This window comes from Haliotis rubra, unplaced genomic scaffold (assembly GCF_003918875.1).
Source record: "Haliotis rubra isolate DU_JTF1 unplaced genomic scaffold, ASM391887v1 Scf1375, whole genome shotgun sequence".
NCBI lineage: Eukaryota > Metazoa > Mollusca > Gastropoda > Lepetellida > Haliotidae > Haliotis > Haliotis rubra.
Window position 1 is genome coordinate 6604 of NW_025765309.1, and position 18486 is coordinate 25089.

The following is an 18486-nucleotide window of genomic DNA, read 5'->3' on the forward strand; positions in this document are numbered from 1 at the left end:
TATTAGAATAGCATGTACATGTCATGAAAGAAAACCTACGAAACTAAAAAGGCAGTCTGTCATTCAAATACACCCAAAACTCAAAGTGGTGATCCTAGCACTGCAGGCTGGTTTGGCTTATCTAGACAAGGTCCTTTCTTGGTCGTATCATGGATTGACTTCTGAGTTCAAAACGCAAGCATAGCGTAGACGTTAATAAAAGGACCGAGCCATACCACCATGTCGCTTCAGATACTGTGTTTGTGCCTACGCTTGTCATCCACTGACTAGGTGTTGGACAGTCTCGTTAAATTCCATGATTACATTATATATTTACATTTTGTCGCAAAATCACACATTGGCGGTAACACGTGGGAAGTGACTGACCACTTTTCTGGACAGCTATTAAAGCTCATCATCAGCTCAGGTATCCTTTTCCCCTCTACACGTATCCAAGAATGGGACTTCTCTGAGATGCGCTGCCTTAGCAAACCCACCCAAAACCTTCCGTGGAATATAGAAACTCCCCAACTCTGCAGCATCCTGCATTACCCAGAGTTTTAGAAGGGCTGTGTTCCCGGTGGAGAACCCGGGCACTCTCCTGATCTGCGCAAAGAGATCAGGAGGTACCAAACCAAGGTCACCGAGAGCAATGGGGAGTTGCACGACAATGTCTGCATATTTCGCATGCTATTCCAGAAAGCTACCAGTCACGTTTCTGCCAAAAAGGACAGAACATTCAATGACATAAATGTAAGTTTTCAATAAAGAAAAGAAAATGCTTGTTAGCAGGATTTTTTCTTAAGTCTGTATTCTAAAAATGTTTTAAACCATTGTTTTCCACGACGCCCAAGGGAGGGTCGTACCATGGGTGGACCTCAGAGTCAAAGTCACAGGTATGGCAAAGGCAGTAATAGAAGCAACGAGCCATGCCATGTCATTTGTGCCAAGGAAGGACATCCACTAACAATGGGTTGAACAGTCTCAGCAACTTCTTTACAAAATCACCATTTCTTGTAAGTAATTTCGTTCAGAATCACATTGTGGCGATTGCGACCGGAACGTGACTGATCGTGGGCAGCAAAATGAATGCCTCTCTTTCACTTTTAAGACCAGCCGACTTCATCCAGGCAAAGAAATTGGTTGGATTGCTGTTCTGTTGCACACACTGCATGTACACATGATGCAGTGGTCTCTCAGAAAGCTTCCCCACAAATGACCCACACTGGTCAGACTTCACCTGGCTAAATTTCGTCCAGCCGTGCATCTCGAGATTCTGTCTAACAACTTTGGCGCACTTAAAATGGCTGTGGAATTCCTTGCCTTCATTCTGATTCTTGACAAGCATCACCAGAGGATCATCCGATAAATAGACATGTACAAAAGTACAAATTAAATTCTATCATCAAGAGCCTCCACATTTATCAAACCACTACCACCCCATTTTATTGCAATACATAAACGATTACCAGAAACCGAAGGTGTTGGGTTCAGGCGGTAAAGACTCTGGATATGTGACATGTCCAATCAACTGCTCCAAAAAGAGTAAGAAAGGACTGGCTCAGCAAATATATTTGTGGCGTTGACCTTATTTTGAGAACGAAGTTCCGAGCTCCAGATGTATGCTTACACCCACCCACACACATCCCCGACCCCCAACCACCCTTTGAGCTTTCAACTTCATCTTAGATCACTAATAAGAAAATTTACTCTTTGTTCCACTTGTGGTTGTTGTAATACCGGATGTAGTAGTAGTACCACTTGTTGTGGTTGTTCCACTAGTTGTTGTGGTGCCACTACTGGTTGTTGTACCGCTGGTAGTAGTTGTTCCACTAGTTGTTGTGGGTGCCACTAGTTGTCGTTCCAGATGTTGTTGTTCCACTAGTTGTTGTTCCAGAGGTAGTTGTTCCACTTGTTGTTGTACCTGTTCACACACAAAAAAATAAAACATGACACACACGTCCCTGAAGAAACCGATAGCTTCAAAGGAATATAAAAATCACCATAAAAGAACTGGAAAGTATGGTCAGTTTTATAATGACTATATTTTCTGTTGTCCCAGATGTTATTGTACTTCATGTATAGTTTTTCACATTCGAGCGTTAACATGGAATACAAATATCTAAACCATATTACTAGCCTACACAAACAGAGTCTGCTAACCTGAAAAAGGAGTAGTGTCTAGAGTACATTATATCGCTGAATGAATGAATATATTTTAGCATGGCCTAGTGTACTGAATTATGTCAGATGTTGCTGTTGTGTGTGTGTGGGTGTGGGTCCACATCAGAAGCAGATTGCTCCCGTGAATACCTTAAATGATTTGAAACGTGTCTTTGTTAATGTTTCACTTATGATCGACAACTTTATGTGAAGGGCGTCTGATACTCACAACTATCTGAATTACATGTGCCCTTCCTGTGTCTGTATTTTCTCAAAATAAGATAAGACTTTAACCAATCGTCGACTGACACTTTTTTGAGTTTCATCATATAACGTAACATACTTTTTAGTCCTGAATAACAAACAAACGAACCATAACGCCAAGTTAGTGTCCAAGTGTACACTCAATGGCATGTCACTTAATGTTTCTGAAGAAATTTGAAATGTAATCCATCTGAGTGACTTCTTTTGAGCACCTCGAATTAATGCCTCTCACAAAAAGGATTCGCTTCAATCAGATTGATGCTTCCACTCGGTCGTAGAAACATAAATTTATCAATTACAGGTATCCTCAAACACTAGGTACATATGTACATCTTACCTGTTGTTTCGTGCTGGCATATGACAATTTCAGTTACACTAGCAGTTGCTGGCACAAGAATGGCTGATACTGGACCATTGACGGGAACCTAAAATTAAAAAACAACTTACAGCTTTCATCAAGACAGTGTATGCATCAACATGAACAATGTAAAGAAAAGTGAAATAAATGAAAACGATAGACACAACGGCCAAGGAATATAAGTGGATATATATCCACTTCCATACATATATATATATATATATATATATATATATACATACAGGCACGTGTGTGTGTCTATGTGTGTGTGTGTGTGTGTGGTTCTCTTTCTCTCTCTCTCTCTCTCTGTGCATGTGTGTGTGTGTCTGTGTCTGTGCGACTTGATCAAATACTTACTTCATAAAGAGAAGAATCACTTGGGTCGACAGTGCCCACAATCTTTTGGAAGACTTCAGGTTTGTCTTTTCCAGCTGGAGTGGTTACTGTCACTGGATTTGTACTTGGTGTAACTGGCACAGTAGTGAGATACACGTTTTTAATGGTGCCTGGGGTACTGCTAGAGGTATCAACTGGTGTCCCATTGACTGTGTAGCCATCAGGTATCTCTTTAGTCACCAAGATAATCTCATCAGTCGAAGATTTGACAGGGAACTCAGTCACCTAAAGAGTTCAAACAAATATTTATTACCTTCACTTGAACATCGTTTCTTCAGTACAATCAAATGGTAAGGAACAAATCTTCATTGTGGTTATATTTTCTTCAGTTGAGTATTTGCATACATACAATTTAAACTGCTCATCACTGTAGGATATTCAATATCATTCATTCCATGAGTTTTTATTCATATCGAAAATGTTTTGCACGTTGATTATTCATTCAGCACAGATTTTCTTTAGACATACCTGAGGGTTGGTGGTTTCCTCAGAGGGCACAGAAGTGAAGATCGTTTCCGATGTGACCTTTACTGAGTCAACAAAGGGTGTCTCATCCAAAGGTATTTCCGACAGAGGGTCGCCGGCTTCATTTCCGACTGCGGATGGTGTTGGTGGTGGTGATGGGTTCTCACTTGTGTTCATCAGATCAAGCTTGTCACATGGAGTCGTTCCTGTAATGATGTCATATAACAAGGGTCATAACTTCTTCTAGTAGTATTGGTTAAAGCAGGTTGTAGGTCTTCATTTTATAAAGAAAAAGCCAAATCTAAGTACATCGAGATATGACAAGTACATATACATAACAACATAACAGCGATATAGCAACAGTGCATATTTGAGCTGAGAATAGAGGTATATTTGTTTTTAGCCATTAACAAAGAGAAACCGAGGCAAAAATGTCGAGATCAATAAGCATTGTAGTACAAGATATTGTAAATTGCACAAAATAAACATTCTATTATTGAGCCAAAACATATACCAGCGATGTGATTTCTTTAACCCGTTGTGGATGTGTTTGTGCCGGATGTGGTTGTACCAGATGTGGTTGTTCCAGATGTGGTTGTTGCAGATCACTAATAAGAAAACTTACCTGTTGTTCCACTTGTGGTTGTTGTTCCGGATGTAGTAGTAGTACCACTTGTTGTGGTTGTTCCACTAGTTGTTGTGGTGCCACTACTGGTTGTTGTACCGCTGGTAGTAGTTGTTCCACTAGTTGTTGTGGTGCCACTAGTTGTCGTTCCAGATGTTGTTGTTCCACTAGTTGTTGTTCCAGAGGTAGTTGTTCCACTCGTTGTTGTACCTGTTTACACACAAAAATAAAACATGACACACACGTGCCCTGAAGAAACCGATAGCTTCAAAGGAATATAAAATCACCATAAAAGAACGGGAAAGTATGGTCAGTTTTATAATGACTATATTTTCTGTTGTCCCAGATGTTATTGTACTTCATGTATAGTTTTTCACATTCGAGCGTTAACATGGAATACAAATATCTAACCATATTACTAGCCTACACAAACAGAGTCTGCTAACCTGAAAAGGAGTAGTGTCTAGAGTACATTATATCGCTGAATGAATGAATATATTTTAGCATGGCCTAGTGTACTGAATTATGTCAGATGTTGCTGTTGATGTGTGTGGGTGTGGGTCCACATCAGAAGCAGATTGCTCCCGTGAATACCTTAAATGATTTGAAACGTGTCTTTGTTAATGTTTCACTTATGATCGACAACTTTATGTGAAGGGCGTCTGATACTCACAACTATCTGAATTACATGTGCCCTTCCTGTGTCTGTATTTTCTCAAAATAAGATAAGACTTTAACCAATCGTCGACTGACACTTTTTTGAGTTTCATCATATAACGTAACATACTTTTTAGTCCTGAATAACAAACAAACGAACCATAACGCCAAGTTAGTGTCCAAGTGTACACTCAATGGCATGTCACTTAATGTTTCTGAAGAAATTTGAAATGTAATCCATCTGAGTGACTTCTTTTGAGCACCTCGAATTAATGCCTCTCACAAAAAGGATTCGCTTCAATCAGATTGATGCTTCCACTCGGTCGTAGAAACATAAATTTATCAATTACAGGTATCCTCAAACACTAGGTACATATGTACATCTTACCTGTTGTTTCGTGCTGGCATATGACAATTTCAGTTACACTAGCAGTTGCTGGCACAAGAATGGCTGATACTGGACCATTGACGGGAACCTAAAAATTAAAAAAAACAACTTACAGCTTTCATCAAGACAGTGTATGCATCAACATGAACAATGTAAAGAAAAGTGAAATAAATGAAAACGATAGACACAACGGCCAAGGAATATAAGTGGATATATATCCACTTCCATACATACATATATATATATATATATATATATACATACAGGCACGTGTGTGTGTCTATGTGTGTGTGTGGGTGTGGTTCTCTTTCTCTCTCTCTCTCTCTCTGTGCATGTGTGTGTGTGTCTGTGTCTGTGCGACTTGATCAAATACTTACTTCATAAAGAGAAGAATCACTTGGGTCGACAGTGCCCACAATCTTTTGGAAGACTTCAGGTTTGTCTTTTCCAGCTGGAGTGGTTACTGTCACTGGATTTGTACTTGGTGTAACTGGCACAGTAGTGAGATACACGTTTTTAATGGTGCCTGGGGTACTGCTAGAGGTATCAACTGGTGTCCCATTGACTGTGTAGCCATCAGGTATCTCTTTAGTCACCAAGATAATCTCATCAGTCGAAGATTTGACAGGGAACTCAGTCACCTAAAGAGTTCAAACAAATATTTATTACCTTCACTTGAACATCGTTTCTTCAGTACAATCAAATGGTAAGGAACAAATCTTCATTGTGGTTATATTTTCTTCAGTTGAGTATTTGCATACATACAATTTAAACTGCTCATCACTGTAGGATATTCAATATCATTCATTCCATGAGTTTTTATTCATATCGAAAATGTTTTGCACGTTGATTATTCATTCAGCACAGATTTTCTTTAGACATACCTGAGGGTTGGTGGTTTCCTCAGAGGGCACAGAAGTGAAGATCGTTTCCGATGTGACCTTTACTGAGTCAACAAAGGGTGTCTCATCCAAAGGTATTTCCGACAGAGGGTCGCCGGCTTCATTTCCGACTGCGGATGGTGTTGGTGGTGGTGATGGGTTCTCACTTGTGTTCATCAGATCAAGCTTGTCACATGGAGTCGTTCCTGTAATGATGTCATATAACAAGGGTCATAACTTCTTCTAGTAGTATTGGTTAAGCAGGTTGTAGGTCTTCATTTTATAAAGAAAAACAGCAAAAACTACTTACTACAGCTCACCGGGATATGACAAGTATGTACATAGAATGTATGTCAACAGAGCACATTCGAATTGAGAATATAATCATATTTGTTTTTAGCAATTAACAAAGGGAAACTGAGGCAAAAGTGCTCACTAAGTATTAAAAAGTATACAAATATTGTAAATTGACATACAATAAATATTTTATTATTGAACCATAACATATACTAGTGACATGATTTCCTTTACCCGTTGTGGATGTGGTTGTACCGGATGTGGTTGTACCAGATGTGGTTGTACCGGATGTGGTAGTGCCGGATGTTGTTGTACCGGATGTGGTTGTTGTTGCACTGGTTGTTGTTGTTCCACTTGTAGTCGTTCCTAATGGAAACAATAGTATTATATAGACCTTAACAGATTCTGTATTTTATCAACAAAGGATAGTAAATTTAACAATCATCGTCATCTGACACTTTCTTGAGTTTCATCAAACAACGTAACAGCCTTCTTAGCCTTGAATAACAAACAAAAGAACCATAACGCCAGGTTAGTGTCCAAGTGTACACTCAAGGCATGTCACTCGATGTTTCTGAAGAAATTTGAAATGTAATCCTTCTGAGTGACTTCTTTTGAGCACCTCGAATTAATGCCTCTCACAAAAAAAGATTTGCTTCAATCAGATTGTTGCTTCCACTCGGTCGTAGAAACATAAATTTATGAATTACAGGTATCCTCAAACACAAGGTACATATGTACATCTTACCTGTTGTTTCGTGCTGGCATATGACAATTTCAGTTACACTAGCAGTTGCTGGCACAAGAATGGCTGATACTGGACCATTGACGGGAACCTAAAATTAAAACAGCAGCTTACAGCTTTCATCTAGACAGTGTATGCATAAACATGGACAATGCAAAGAAAAGTGAAATAAATGAAAACGATAGACACAACGGCCAAGGAATATAAATGGATTTATATCCACTTCCTTACATAGAGAGAGATATATATACACATACAGTCACGTGTGTATATGTGTGTGTGTCTGTGTTTGCCTGTGTCTGTGTCTGTGCGACTTGATCAAATACTTACTTCATAAAGAGAAGAATCACTTGGGTCGACAGTGCCCACAATCTTTTGGAAGACTTCAGGTTTGTCTTTTCCAGCTGGAGTGGTTACTGTCACTGGATTTGTACTTGGTGTAACTGGCACAGTAGTGAGATACACGTTTTTAACGGTGCCTGGGGTACTGCTAGAGGTATCAACTGGTGTCCCATTGACTGTATAGCCATCAGGTATCTCTTTAGTCACCAAGATAATCTCATCAGTCGAAGATTTGACAGGGAACTCAGTCACCTAAAGAGTTCAAACAAATATTTATTACCTTCACTTGAACATCGTTTCTTCAGTACAATCAACTGGTAAGGGAACAAATCTTCATTGTGGTTATACTTTCTTCAGTTGAGTATTTGCATACATACAATTTAAACTGCTCATCACTGTAGGATATTCAATATCATTCATTCCATGAGTTTTTATTCATATCGAAAATGTTTTGCACGTTGATTATTCATTCAGCACAGATTTTCTTTAGACATACCTGAGGGTTGGTGGTTTCCTCAGAGGGCACAGAAGTGAAGATCGTTTCCGATGTGACCTTTACTGAGTCAACAAAGGGTGTCTCATCCAAAGGTATTTCCGACAGAGGGTCGCCGGCTTCATTTCCGACTGCGGATGGTGTTGGTGGTGGTGATGGGTTCTCACTTGTGTTCATCAGATCAAGCTTGTCACATGGAGTCGTTCCTGTAATGATGTCATATAACAAGGGTCATAACTTCTTCTAGTAGTATTGGTTAAGCAGGTTGTAGGTCTTCATTTTATAAAGAAAAACAGCAAAAACTACTTACTACAGCTCACCGGGATATGACAAGTATGTACATAGAATGTATGTCAACAGAGCACATTCGAATTGAGAATATAATCATATTTGTTTTTAGCAATTAACAAAGGGAAACTGAGGCAAAAGTGCTCACTAAGTATTAAAAAGTATACAAATATTGTAAATTGACATACAATAAACATTTTATTATTGAACCATAACATATACTAGTGACATGATTTCCTTTACCCGTTGTGGATGTGGTTGTACCGGATGTGGTTGTACCAGATGTGGTTGTACCGGATGTGGTAGTGCCGGATGTTGTTGTACCGGATGTGGTTGTTGTTGCACTGGTTGTTGTTGTTCCACTTGTAGTCGTTCCTAATGGAAACAATAGTATTATATAGACCTTAACAGATTCTGTATTTTATCAACAAAGGATAGTAAATTTAACAATCATCGTCATCTGACACTTTCTTGAGTTTCATCAAACAACGTAACAGCCTTCTTAGCCTTGAATAACAAACAAAAGAACCATAACGCCAGGTTAGTGTCCAAGTGTACACTCAAGGCATGTCACTCGATGTTTCTGAAGAAATTTGAAATGTAATCCTTCTGAGTGACTTCTTTTGAGCACCTCGAATTAATGCCTCTCACAAAAAAAGATTTGCTTCAATCAGATTGTTGCTTCCACTCGGTCGTAGAAACATAAATTTATGAATTACAGGTATCCTCAAACACAAGGTACATATGTACATCTTACCTGTTGTTTCGTGCTGGCATATGACAATTTCAGTTACACTAGCAGTTGCTGGCACAAGAATGGCTGATACTGGACCATTGACGGGAACCTAAAAATTAAAAACAGCAACTTACAGCTTTCATCTAGACAGTGTATGCATAAACATGGACAATGCAAAGAAAAGTGAAATAAATGAAAACGATAGACACAACGGCCAAGGAATATAAATGGATTTATATCCACTTCCTTACATAGAGAGAGATATATATACACATACAGTCACGTGTGTATATGTGTGTGTGTCTGTGTGTGCCTGTGTCTGTGTCTGTGCGACTTGATCAAATACTTACTTCATAAAGAGAAGAATCACTTGGGTCGACAGTGCCCACAATCTTTTGGAAGACTTCAGGTTTGTCTTTTCCAGCTGGAGTGGTTACTGTCACTGGATTTGTACTTGGTGTAACTGGCACAGTAGTGAGATAAACGTTTTTAATGGTGCCTGGGGTACTGCTAGAGGTATCAACTGGTGTCCCATTGACTGTGTAGCCATCAGGTATCTCTTTAGTCACCAAGATAATCTCATCAGTCGAAGATTTGACAGGGAACTCAGTCACCTAAAGAGTTCAAACAAATATTTATTACCTTCACTTGAACATCGTTTCTTCAGTACAATCAACTGGTAAGGAACAAATCTTCATTGTGGTTATACTTTCTTCAGTTGAGTATTTGCATACATACAATTTAAACTGCTCATCACTGTAGGATATTCAATATCATTCATTCCATGAGTTTTTATTCATATCGAAAATGTTTTGCACGTTGATTATTCATTCAGCACAGATTTTCTTTAGACATACCTGAGGGTTGGTGGTTTCCTCAGAGGGCACAGAAGTGAAGATCGTTTCCGATGTGACCTTTACTGAGTCAACAAAGGGTGTCTCATCCAAAGGTATTTCCGACAGAGGGTCGCCGGCTTCATTTCCGATTGCGGATGGTGTTGGTGGTGGTGATGGGTTCTCACTTGTGTTCATCAGATCAAGCTTGTCACATGGAGTCGTTCCTGTAATGATGTCATATAACAAGGGTCATAACTTCTTCTAGTAGTATTGGTTAAGCAGGTTGTAGGTCTTCATTTTATAAAGAAAAACAGCAAAAACTACTTACTACAGCTCACCGGGATATGACAAGTATGTACATAGAATTTATGTCAACAGAGCACATTCGAATTGAGAATATAATCATATTTGTTTTTAGCAATTAACAAAGGGAAACTGAGGCAAAAGTGCTCACTAAGTATTAAATAGTATACAAATATTGTAAATTGACATACAATAAACATTTTATTATTGAACCATAACATATACTAGTGACATGATTTCTTTTACCCGTTGTGGATGTGGTTGTACCGGATGTGGTTGTACCGGATGTGGTTGTACCGGATGTGGTTGTTCCGGATGTGGTTGTGGCTGTTGTTTCTGAAATAAACATTTATCACGTTATATGTAGACATTCGTAATATGTATTTACAGTACATGAGACATAACAGTTTCACAGTTTCTCATAAAAGAAAAGAAAGAACTTTTTGTCTTCAACATTACTGTCACAGCAGAGAGGAGGTTGGGTTGGGGACTGGTTGTATGTGTATGTTGGTGGTGGCAGGAGGGGTTGGGGAAGGGGAAGCTGAACGGTCGAGATATCAGGAATGTCGAAGAATCAATAGTCAGCTTTAGGAGTAGACGTCAGACTCAAAATGAAACAAACATAACATTTAGGCTCATTGTTTACTTTTTTCTGGTTTTGCAGTTGCAACTAGTAAATATCCAGTTTCTATTCAAAATCCAGTGTCTTCCAACCACAATTATAATTGGTCGGTCCCTTAACTACAAGACAATCCTCCTTAGATACGAACCCCAGCGCAGCCATGCCTGGTGGAAAGCCAGACCAAAAGCTAGATCAAACATACCTGTTTAACGAGCTTCCTTGTAAATGTTCCGTAAAAATATGTCTAAATGCATAGCAGGTTTGTTTGCCATTAGATCTATTGATCTGTGATAGGTTTACGAGTTATTGATATAATAAGCCCTCTTGATACTTTTCATTGTTAAATATGAAAACTAGTGGCAAATATAAGTTTTTACCTGGTGCCTCATAACATCCTTCAGGTTCAATGTTCTTTATATTGACCGTAGTAACTCCTGCTTTCGGCGTTATCTTCACTTGAAGCGTTTTTGATGATACGAGTTCAAGTCCGTCCAGTATACTCAAAACGGCTTTGTCTCCTTGGAACGGGACATCCTGAAACCGAATTATGTGACGTGGATAATTAAACTCCTTTCAGTACTACGATTAAGTTGAAGCACAATCTCAAATATGCTGGTATATTTTCTTAGTATCATAATCCCTATTTATGCTTGCTACCATGCTGAATAAAGCATAATCTGCAATATCCTTTTCCTGTACGCTCAAAGGATAGATTTAGGTAACACATGTTCATGTATGTCTGTGTGTTTGCTTGTCTGTGTAGTAGTTCTGGAAATAGTGGTTGTAGTAGTAGTAGTAGTAGTAGTAGTAGTAGTAGTAGTAGTAGTGGCAGTGGTAGTAGTAGTAGTAGTAGTAGTAGTAGTAGTAGTAGTAGTAGTAGTAGTAGTAGTAGTAGTAGTAGTAGTAGTAGTAGAAGTAGTACCAGAGGAAATGGTAGTAATGAGGTATAGAAGAGGGAGTAGATGATGTTTGAGGATGATGAGAAGTAGTAGTTATAGCAGCAGCAGCAGTAGTGGTAGTACAGGAGTACTAATATACCAACCTTGATTATTTCGGTTGATCCATCATCATTCGACACTTGCAACGCGGCCTTTTCCATGTCATCACCGGTTATTACCAATGAGAAAAGTTCAGCATTTGTCCCTGTTTTTGTGTTGATTATGATGGTCAGCAGAACGTCGCCAGTATCACGAGGACTGATTTGGAATGCAACTCCTGACTGCGGTAAGTCGTTAGCGCTCACGGAAATGTCATCCACGGGCACGTTCTTCTTTTCACAAACTTTGAAAGAAAAACGCGAGACTTTGTAGCTAACTGGCATATTTCTGGAATAACACTAAATAATAAACAAGAAAAACAAAAAGGTAGACATATTACTGTTCAACAAATATTCACACCGCAAGATATTATATTAGTCACTAGTCGACATGGCAGTATCAAGGGTGAGTAAATTTCAACATCCGAGTTTTAGCAAGTTTGGTCATAGTATCAAGATACACAGACAAACAGCGAGAGAGAAGTATCAACGCCCTTACATATGTGCCTTTTATTTCATGTTTCAATGCCCATGCAAACTTTATAAACATTATTATTTACAGTTCCGTTTTTTATGGCGTTAATATTTAAGAAGATCCAGATCTTCAGCACAAGTCTCTGACTCACCCGCTGTTGTAGATGATGTAGTTCCTGGAAGGTAATTCGAGACAGTTAAAGGATGACACTAAACCGCCACAATACATGACGCCTACACATGGGATATGGACAAATTTCATTTGTCAACTTACAAGGGCTTCATATATCATCAATTCATCTATTCACTTCGGAATCATCACATGTGATTGTGGGGCGGTGGGGTAGCCTAGTGGTTAAAGCGTTGGCTCGTCACGTCGAAGACCCGGGTTCGAATCCCCACATGGGTACAATGTGTGAAGCCCATTTCTGGTGTTCCCCGCCGTGATGTTGCTGGAATATTTATTTTTTTTTTTTAAATTTTATTGTTTTTATAGATGTTTTACAGTTGCTGGAATATTGCTAAAAGCGGCGTAAAACCCAACTCAGTCAGTCATTCTTGGGCTCAGTCATATGTGATTGACAGTGCGAGACCTCCCTGAGAACCAATGATTGTTTTCATTTCCGACGATATTCTACCCGATATAGAAATACAGGTTATCCAAAACTTAGAATTTTTGTTGTGATATGGCCTTTGAATTAGGATAAATGCTGAATTACCTGAAGTGGTCGTCGTTTCCACTGCAAAATAAGAAGCTTACAAGTAATAAATTTCAACAAGAACATTTCGAACCTTAAAGAATTGAACATCAAACCATTACGCATCAATATATATCAATAGCCCTGAGTATATCTACCTTTTTAATGACATTCTATTTGTATTTTTTTATACCTCGCATGAGTGTCAAAAATAAGTTTGTATTCAAATAACTGACTAGCAAATGACAACATATCTTTTAAGAGTTGGTAAAAAATCATAGGAAATTATCAGAACATTATGTTAATCTTTTTAAAGTTTGGAAAACATATTCCACTCACTTCAAATGAGGAGGGGAAAGGGGACGCAAATTTGAATCATTTAGTTTTTACTCATCCGGTTTGGCATATACTCTTCTCTTCGCTGGAAAATGATTAACTGATATTTTCCAAAAAAAAGTGAGGGAATATGATGTAACAAATTAAAGCTACAATGGAGTAAAGTCATTTCCTAGGTGGACGAGTTTTTGTGTTAATCAACTGGCTACGGCTTCATTATTGTAAATACCTGTATAATGTGGCCTCGTTGTGGCTTTGGTAGTCGTTGTTGTGGCTTCCGTTGTTCCGAAAAGACCTGTACCCTCTGTTGAAACAAATGTTAAAGACAAGGTTCTTACAAGAAGAGAGCCCTGGACATGAACTTCTACGTTCAAACAATATCCAACCAGACTGTAGTCCGTGTACATAGCTGACCTAGGGACAAATCTGCTAGTTTGTGATTTGGGCTGTATAGTTTATTCAATCAAATAAAAATCAGACGTTTTTATAATGGGGATATTGGACTGATGCATAATATGTTATGTTTGTTAAACGTTCGTGTTGCTTGCATTTGGACGATCCTGTGTAGACAGAGGATAGCACTTGTCAAACCCCAACTATATGGCTATCCGACATCAGATCGTTTTTAAATACAATTGAGCACTATATGTTTTCTGAGCAGGGCCCCGTTTCACAAAGTTTTCGTAGCGCTACGACTATCGCAAGTCAATGTTACAGCATAGAGAGGAACGAATGCTACGAGACAAGTTACGAGATCTTAGGCTTACGAGAGCTTTGTGAAACGGGGCCAAGGAAAACATTCCTGAAGTTATTTAAAATATCCTTTCAACACTGGATGTAGTATCTTACCCGTAGTAGTAGTTGACGTTGATGTTGACGTTGTTCCTGGAATAGTATAAGACATTATGCAATACAATGTAAATTTAAACGTTCTAATTGGTTTGTATGTCAACAATGCGTACAGTTATTTATGCAGGACATTTCTCTCAATAAAACGGTCATTTCACCCGCAATATATGATGTATTTTGTAGCACCTCTTAGTTTCCATGTATGGTGTTTAAATGTATTGTTAATACTTGCGGCACAGTACCTGTCGTGGTGCCTGTAATAGAAATAAACAATGAATTAGTATTCAAGAAAGGAAAATGTCCACAACCACTGTCATCCTCATCAACATCATAAGAAACATGTATATGATGATTATGAGCAGGTTAACACATAACTGTCACATACTCCTTTATTTTTATCATTATCATTTTCTTATTAACTTATGTAGTCATCAATACACTATTTTCTAAACTATAGTTTTGTGATACAAATGCAGATAATTGTAATACCGCTGGTTGTAGCACTGGTTGTAGTTCCTGAAGTTGTTCCACTGGTTGTTGCTGACGTTGTAGCACTGGTCGTTGTTCCCGACGTTGTTGCGCTGGTTGTTCCTGAGGTCGTTGTTGCTGAGGAGGTGTTGTTCATTATTTGAAAATTTGACAGTCTCACTTAATTACATTTCTAACACATCATCAATCTTACGTTTGTTTTCATTCTACGAGGCGTTTGTATATTATGTCGGGTTAAGCAAAACATGCGGGATATCAGTCGTAAGGCAAAACATGTCATTACCGTATTTTGTTGTTGTACCACTAGTGGTTGTTCCTGACGTTGTCGTACCACTGGTTGTTGTTCCAGACGTCGTTGTTGTACCACTGGTTGTTGTTCCAGATGTCGTTGTTGTACCACTGGTTGTTGTTCCAGATGTCGTTGTTGTACCACTGGTTGTTGTTCCAGATGTCGTTGTTGTACCACTGGTTGTTGTTTCAGATGTCGTTGTTGTACCACTGGTTGTTGTTCCAGACATCGTTGTTGTACCACTGGTTGTTGTTCCAGAGGTTGTGGTTGTACCACTGGTTGTTGTTCCAGATGTTGTTGTACCACTGGTTGTTGTTCCAGACGTTGTGGTTGTACCACTGGTCGTTGTTCCAGACGTCGTCGTTGTGCCACTGGTCGTTGTTCCAGACGTTGTTGTTGTACCACTGGTTGTTGTTCCAGACGTCGTTGTTGTACCACTGGTTGTTGTTCCAGACGTTGTGGTTGTACCACTGGTCGTTGTTCCAGACGTCGTCGTTGTGCCACTGGTCGTTGTTCCAGACGTTGTTGTTGTACCACTGGTTGTTGTTCCAGACGTTGTGGTTGTACCACTGGTTGTTGTTCCAGATGTTGTTGTACCACTGGTTGTTGTTCCAGACGTCGTCGTTGTGCCACTTGTCGTTGTTCCAGACGTTGTTGTTGTACCACTGGTTGTTGTTCCGGACGTTGTTGTTGTACCACTGGTTGTTGTTCCAGATGTTGTTATACCACTGGTCGTTGTTCCAGACGTGGTTGTTGTACCACTAGTCGTTGTTCCAGATGTTGTGGTTGTTCCGGATGTTGTTGTCCCACTGGTTGTTGTTCCGGACGTTGTTGTTGTACCACTGGTTGTTGTTCCGGACGTTGTTGTTGTACCACTAGTCGTTGTTCCAGACGTCTTTGTTGTACCACTAGTCGTTGTTCCAGATGTTGTGGTTGTTCCGGATGTTGTTGTCCCACTGGTTGTTGTTCCAGACGTTGTTGTTGTACCACTAGTCGTTGTTCCAGACGTCTTTGTTGTACCACTAGTCGTTGTTCCAGATGTTGTGGTTGTTCCGGATGTTGTTGTCCCACTGGTCGTTGTTCCAGATGTTGTTGTTGTACCACTGGTCGTTGTTCCAGATGTTGTGGTTGCACCACTGGTTGTTGTTCCGGACGTTGTTGTTGTACCACTGGTTGTTGTTCCAGATGTTGTTGTACCACTGGTTGTTGTTCCAGACGTCGTCGTTGTGCCACTCGTCCTTGTTCCAGACGTTGTTGTTGTACCACTGGTTGTTGTTCCAGACGTTGTTGTTGTACCACTGGTTGTTGTTCCGGACGTTGTTGTTGTACCACTAGTCGTTGTTCCAGACGTCGTTGTTGTACCACTGGTCGTTGTTCCAGATGTTGTTGTTGTTCCAGATGTTGTTGTCCCACTGGTTGTTGTTCCAGACGTTGTTGTTGTACCACTAGTCGTTGTTCCCGACGTTGTTGTTGTACCACCAGTCGTTGTTCCAGACGTTGTTGTCCCACTGGTCGTTGTTCCAGATGGTGTTGTTGTACCACTGGTCGTTGTTCCAGATGTTGTGGTTGTACCACTGGTTGTTGTTCCAGATGTTGTGGTTGTACCACTGGTCGTTGTTCCAGATGTTGTTGTACCACTAGTCGTTGTTCCAGACGTTGTTGTCGTACCACTGGTCGTTGTTCCAGACGTCGTTGTTGTACCACTGGTCGTTGTTCCAGATGTTGTTGTACCACTAGTCGTTGTTCCAGACGTTGTTGTCGTACCACTGGTCGTTGTTCCAGACGTCGTTGTTGTACCACTGGTCGTTGTTCCAGACGTTGTTGTTGTACCACTAGTCGTTGTTCCAGACGTGGTTGTTGTACCACTGGTCGTTGTTCCAGACGTTGTTGTTGTTCCACTTGTCGTTGTTCCAGACGTCGTTGTTGTACCACTGGTCGTTGTTCCAGACGTTGTGGTTGTTCCAGATGTTGTTGTACCACTGGTTGTTGTTCCAGACGTTGTTGTTGTACCACTGGTCGTTGTTCCTGACGTTGTTATCGTACCACTGGTCGCCGTTGTACCACTGGTTGTTGTTCCAGACGCCGTTGTTGTACCACTGGTTGTTGTTCCAGACGTCGTTGTTGTACCACTGGTCGTTGTTCCAGATGTTGTTGTACCACTGGTCGTTGTTCCAGACGTGGTTGTTGTACCACTGGTCGTTGTTCCAGACGTTGTGGTTGTTCCAGATGTTGTTGTACCACTGGTTGTTATTCCAGACGTTGTTGTTGTACCACTGGTCGTTGTTCCTGACGTTGTTGTCGTACCACTGGTCGTCGTTGTACCACTGGTTGTTGATCCAGACGTCGTTGTTGTGCCAATGGTTGTTGTTCCAGACGTCGTTGTTGTACCACTGGTCGTTGTTCCAGATGTTGTTGTACCACTGGTCGTTGTTCCAGACGTCGTCGTTGTACCACTGGTTGTTGTTCCAGACGTTGTTGTTGTACCACTTGTCGTTGTTCCAGACGTCGTTGTTGTACCACTAGTCGTTGTTCCGGACGTTGTGGTTGTTCCAGATGTTGTTGTGCCACTGGTTGTTGTTCCAGACGTTGTTGTTGTACCACTGGTCGTTGTTCCTGACGTTGTTGTCGTACCACTGGTCGCCGTTGTACCACTGGTTGTTGTTCCAGACGCCGTTGTTGTACCACTGGTTGTTGTTCCAGACGCCGTTGTTGTACCACTGGTTGTTGTTCCAGACGTCGTTGTTGTACCACTGGTTGTTGTTCCAGACGTTGTTGTTGTACCACTGGTCGTTGTTCCTGACGTTGTTGTCGTACCACTGGTCGTCGTTGTACCACTGGTTGTTGTTCCAGACGTCGTTGTTGTACCACTGGTTGTTGTTCCAGACGTCGTTGTTGTTCCGGACGTTGTTGTCTCACCGCTGGTTGTTATTTCTGATATTTGTTTAAATGATGCATTATTTGGCGCTCAACTTTCAACTTTCAACTTAACCTTGTTGGACACAAGTCCAACTTTGATAACATGTAATGCCGTAACCCATTTCACTTGCCTGGTTTAGGTATTTTGACAAAGATTAGTGCCATTTTTCGTGGCACATGTAACCCTATTACAAACTGCAATCTGTGTTTAGAGCGTATGGATAAAAATGTGGGTACTAATAATTGGTGATGGAGATCTTATCTCTGTACTGTTTGCAACATGATACTGATGAAGGATACAGGAAATAGAATGTTTACCTGTTGTTTCCTCGCCGCAATAACTGATGGAACCAGAGCTTGTTATGGCAGTCTGTAAAGCACTTTCATCTGCTTTAGGCTTAAAAAGTGCCAATATACTTTGGGTCGCTTGGTTGATTGTAATCGGTTTTGAAGCCTGTAATACAAAGAGACAAGGGGCTGAGACATGTGAATATCTTGATTTAAATAATATAAGTACTTTGTACAAAATAGGAATATATGCAAAAGGGTTGACATGTTCAC

At 40.1% G+C, this 18486-nt stretch overlaps 1 protein-coding gene across 1 annotated transcript in view; it reads right to left on the reverse strand.

The window, feature by feature from the left end:
* Window positions 1-1015: 1015 nt before the first annotated feature.
* The window catches only part of LOC124268369 (mucin-5AC-like), a 62377-nt gene continuing 44906 nt past the window's right edge, over window positions 1016-18486 (reverse strand). Inside the window, exons 29-48 of the mRNA XM_046703339.1 lie at window positions 18244-18379; window positions 17778-17940; window positions 14721-14837; window positions 14232-14267; window positions 13068-13088; window positions 12501-12524; window positions 10463-10552; window positions 9935-10097; window positions 9428-9691; window positions 9099-9186; window positions 8057-8259; window positions 7549-7812; window positions 7222-7309; window positions 6180-6382; window positions 5673-5936; window positions 5296-5383; window positions 4251-4460; window positions 3629-3831; window positions 3122-3385; window positions 1016-1315 (exon numbers count right to left, since the gene is read on the reverse strand). Coding sequence (XP_046559295.1) covers window positions 1016-1315; window positions 3122-3385; window positions 3629-3831; window positions 4251-4460; window positions 5296-5383; window positions 5673-5936; window positions 6180-6382; window positions 7222-7309; window positions 7549-7812; window positions 8057-8259; window positions 9099-9186; window positions 9428-9691; window positions 9935-10097; window positions 10463-10552; window positions 12501-12524; window positions 13068-13088; window positions 14232-14267; window positions 14721-14837; window positions 17778-17940; window positions 18244-18379 — 3189 coding nt within the window. The remainder of the gene's footprint in view (window positions 1316-3121; window positions 3386-3628; window positions 3832-4250; window positions 4461-5295; window positions 5384-5672; window positions 5937-6179; window positions 6383-7221; window positions 7310-7548; window positions 7813-8056; window positions 8260-9098; window positions 9187-9427; window positions 9692-9934; window positions 10098-10462; window positions 10553-12500; window positions 12525-13067; window positions 13089-14231; window positions 14268-14720; window positions 14838-17777; window positions 17941-18243; window positions 18380-18486) is intronic.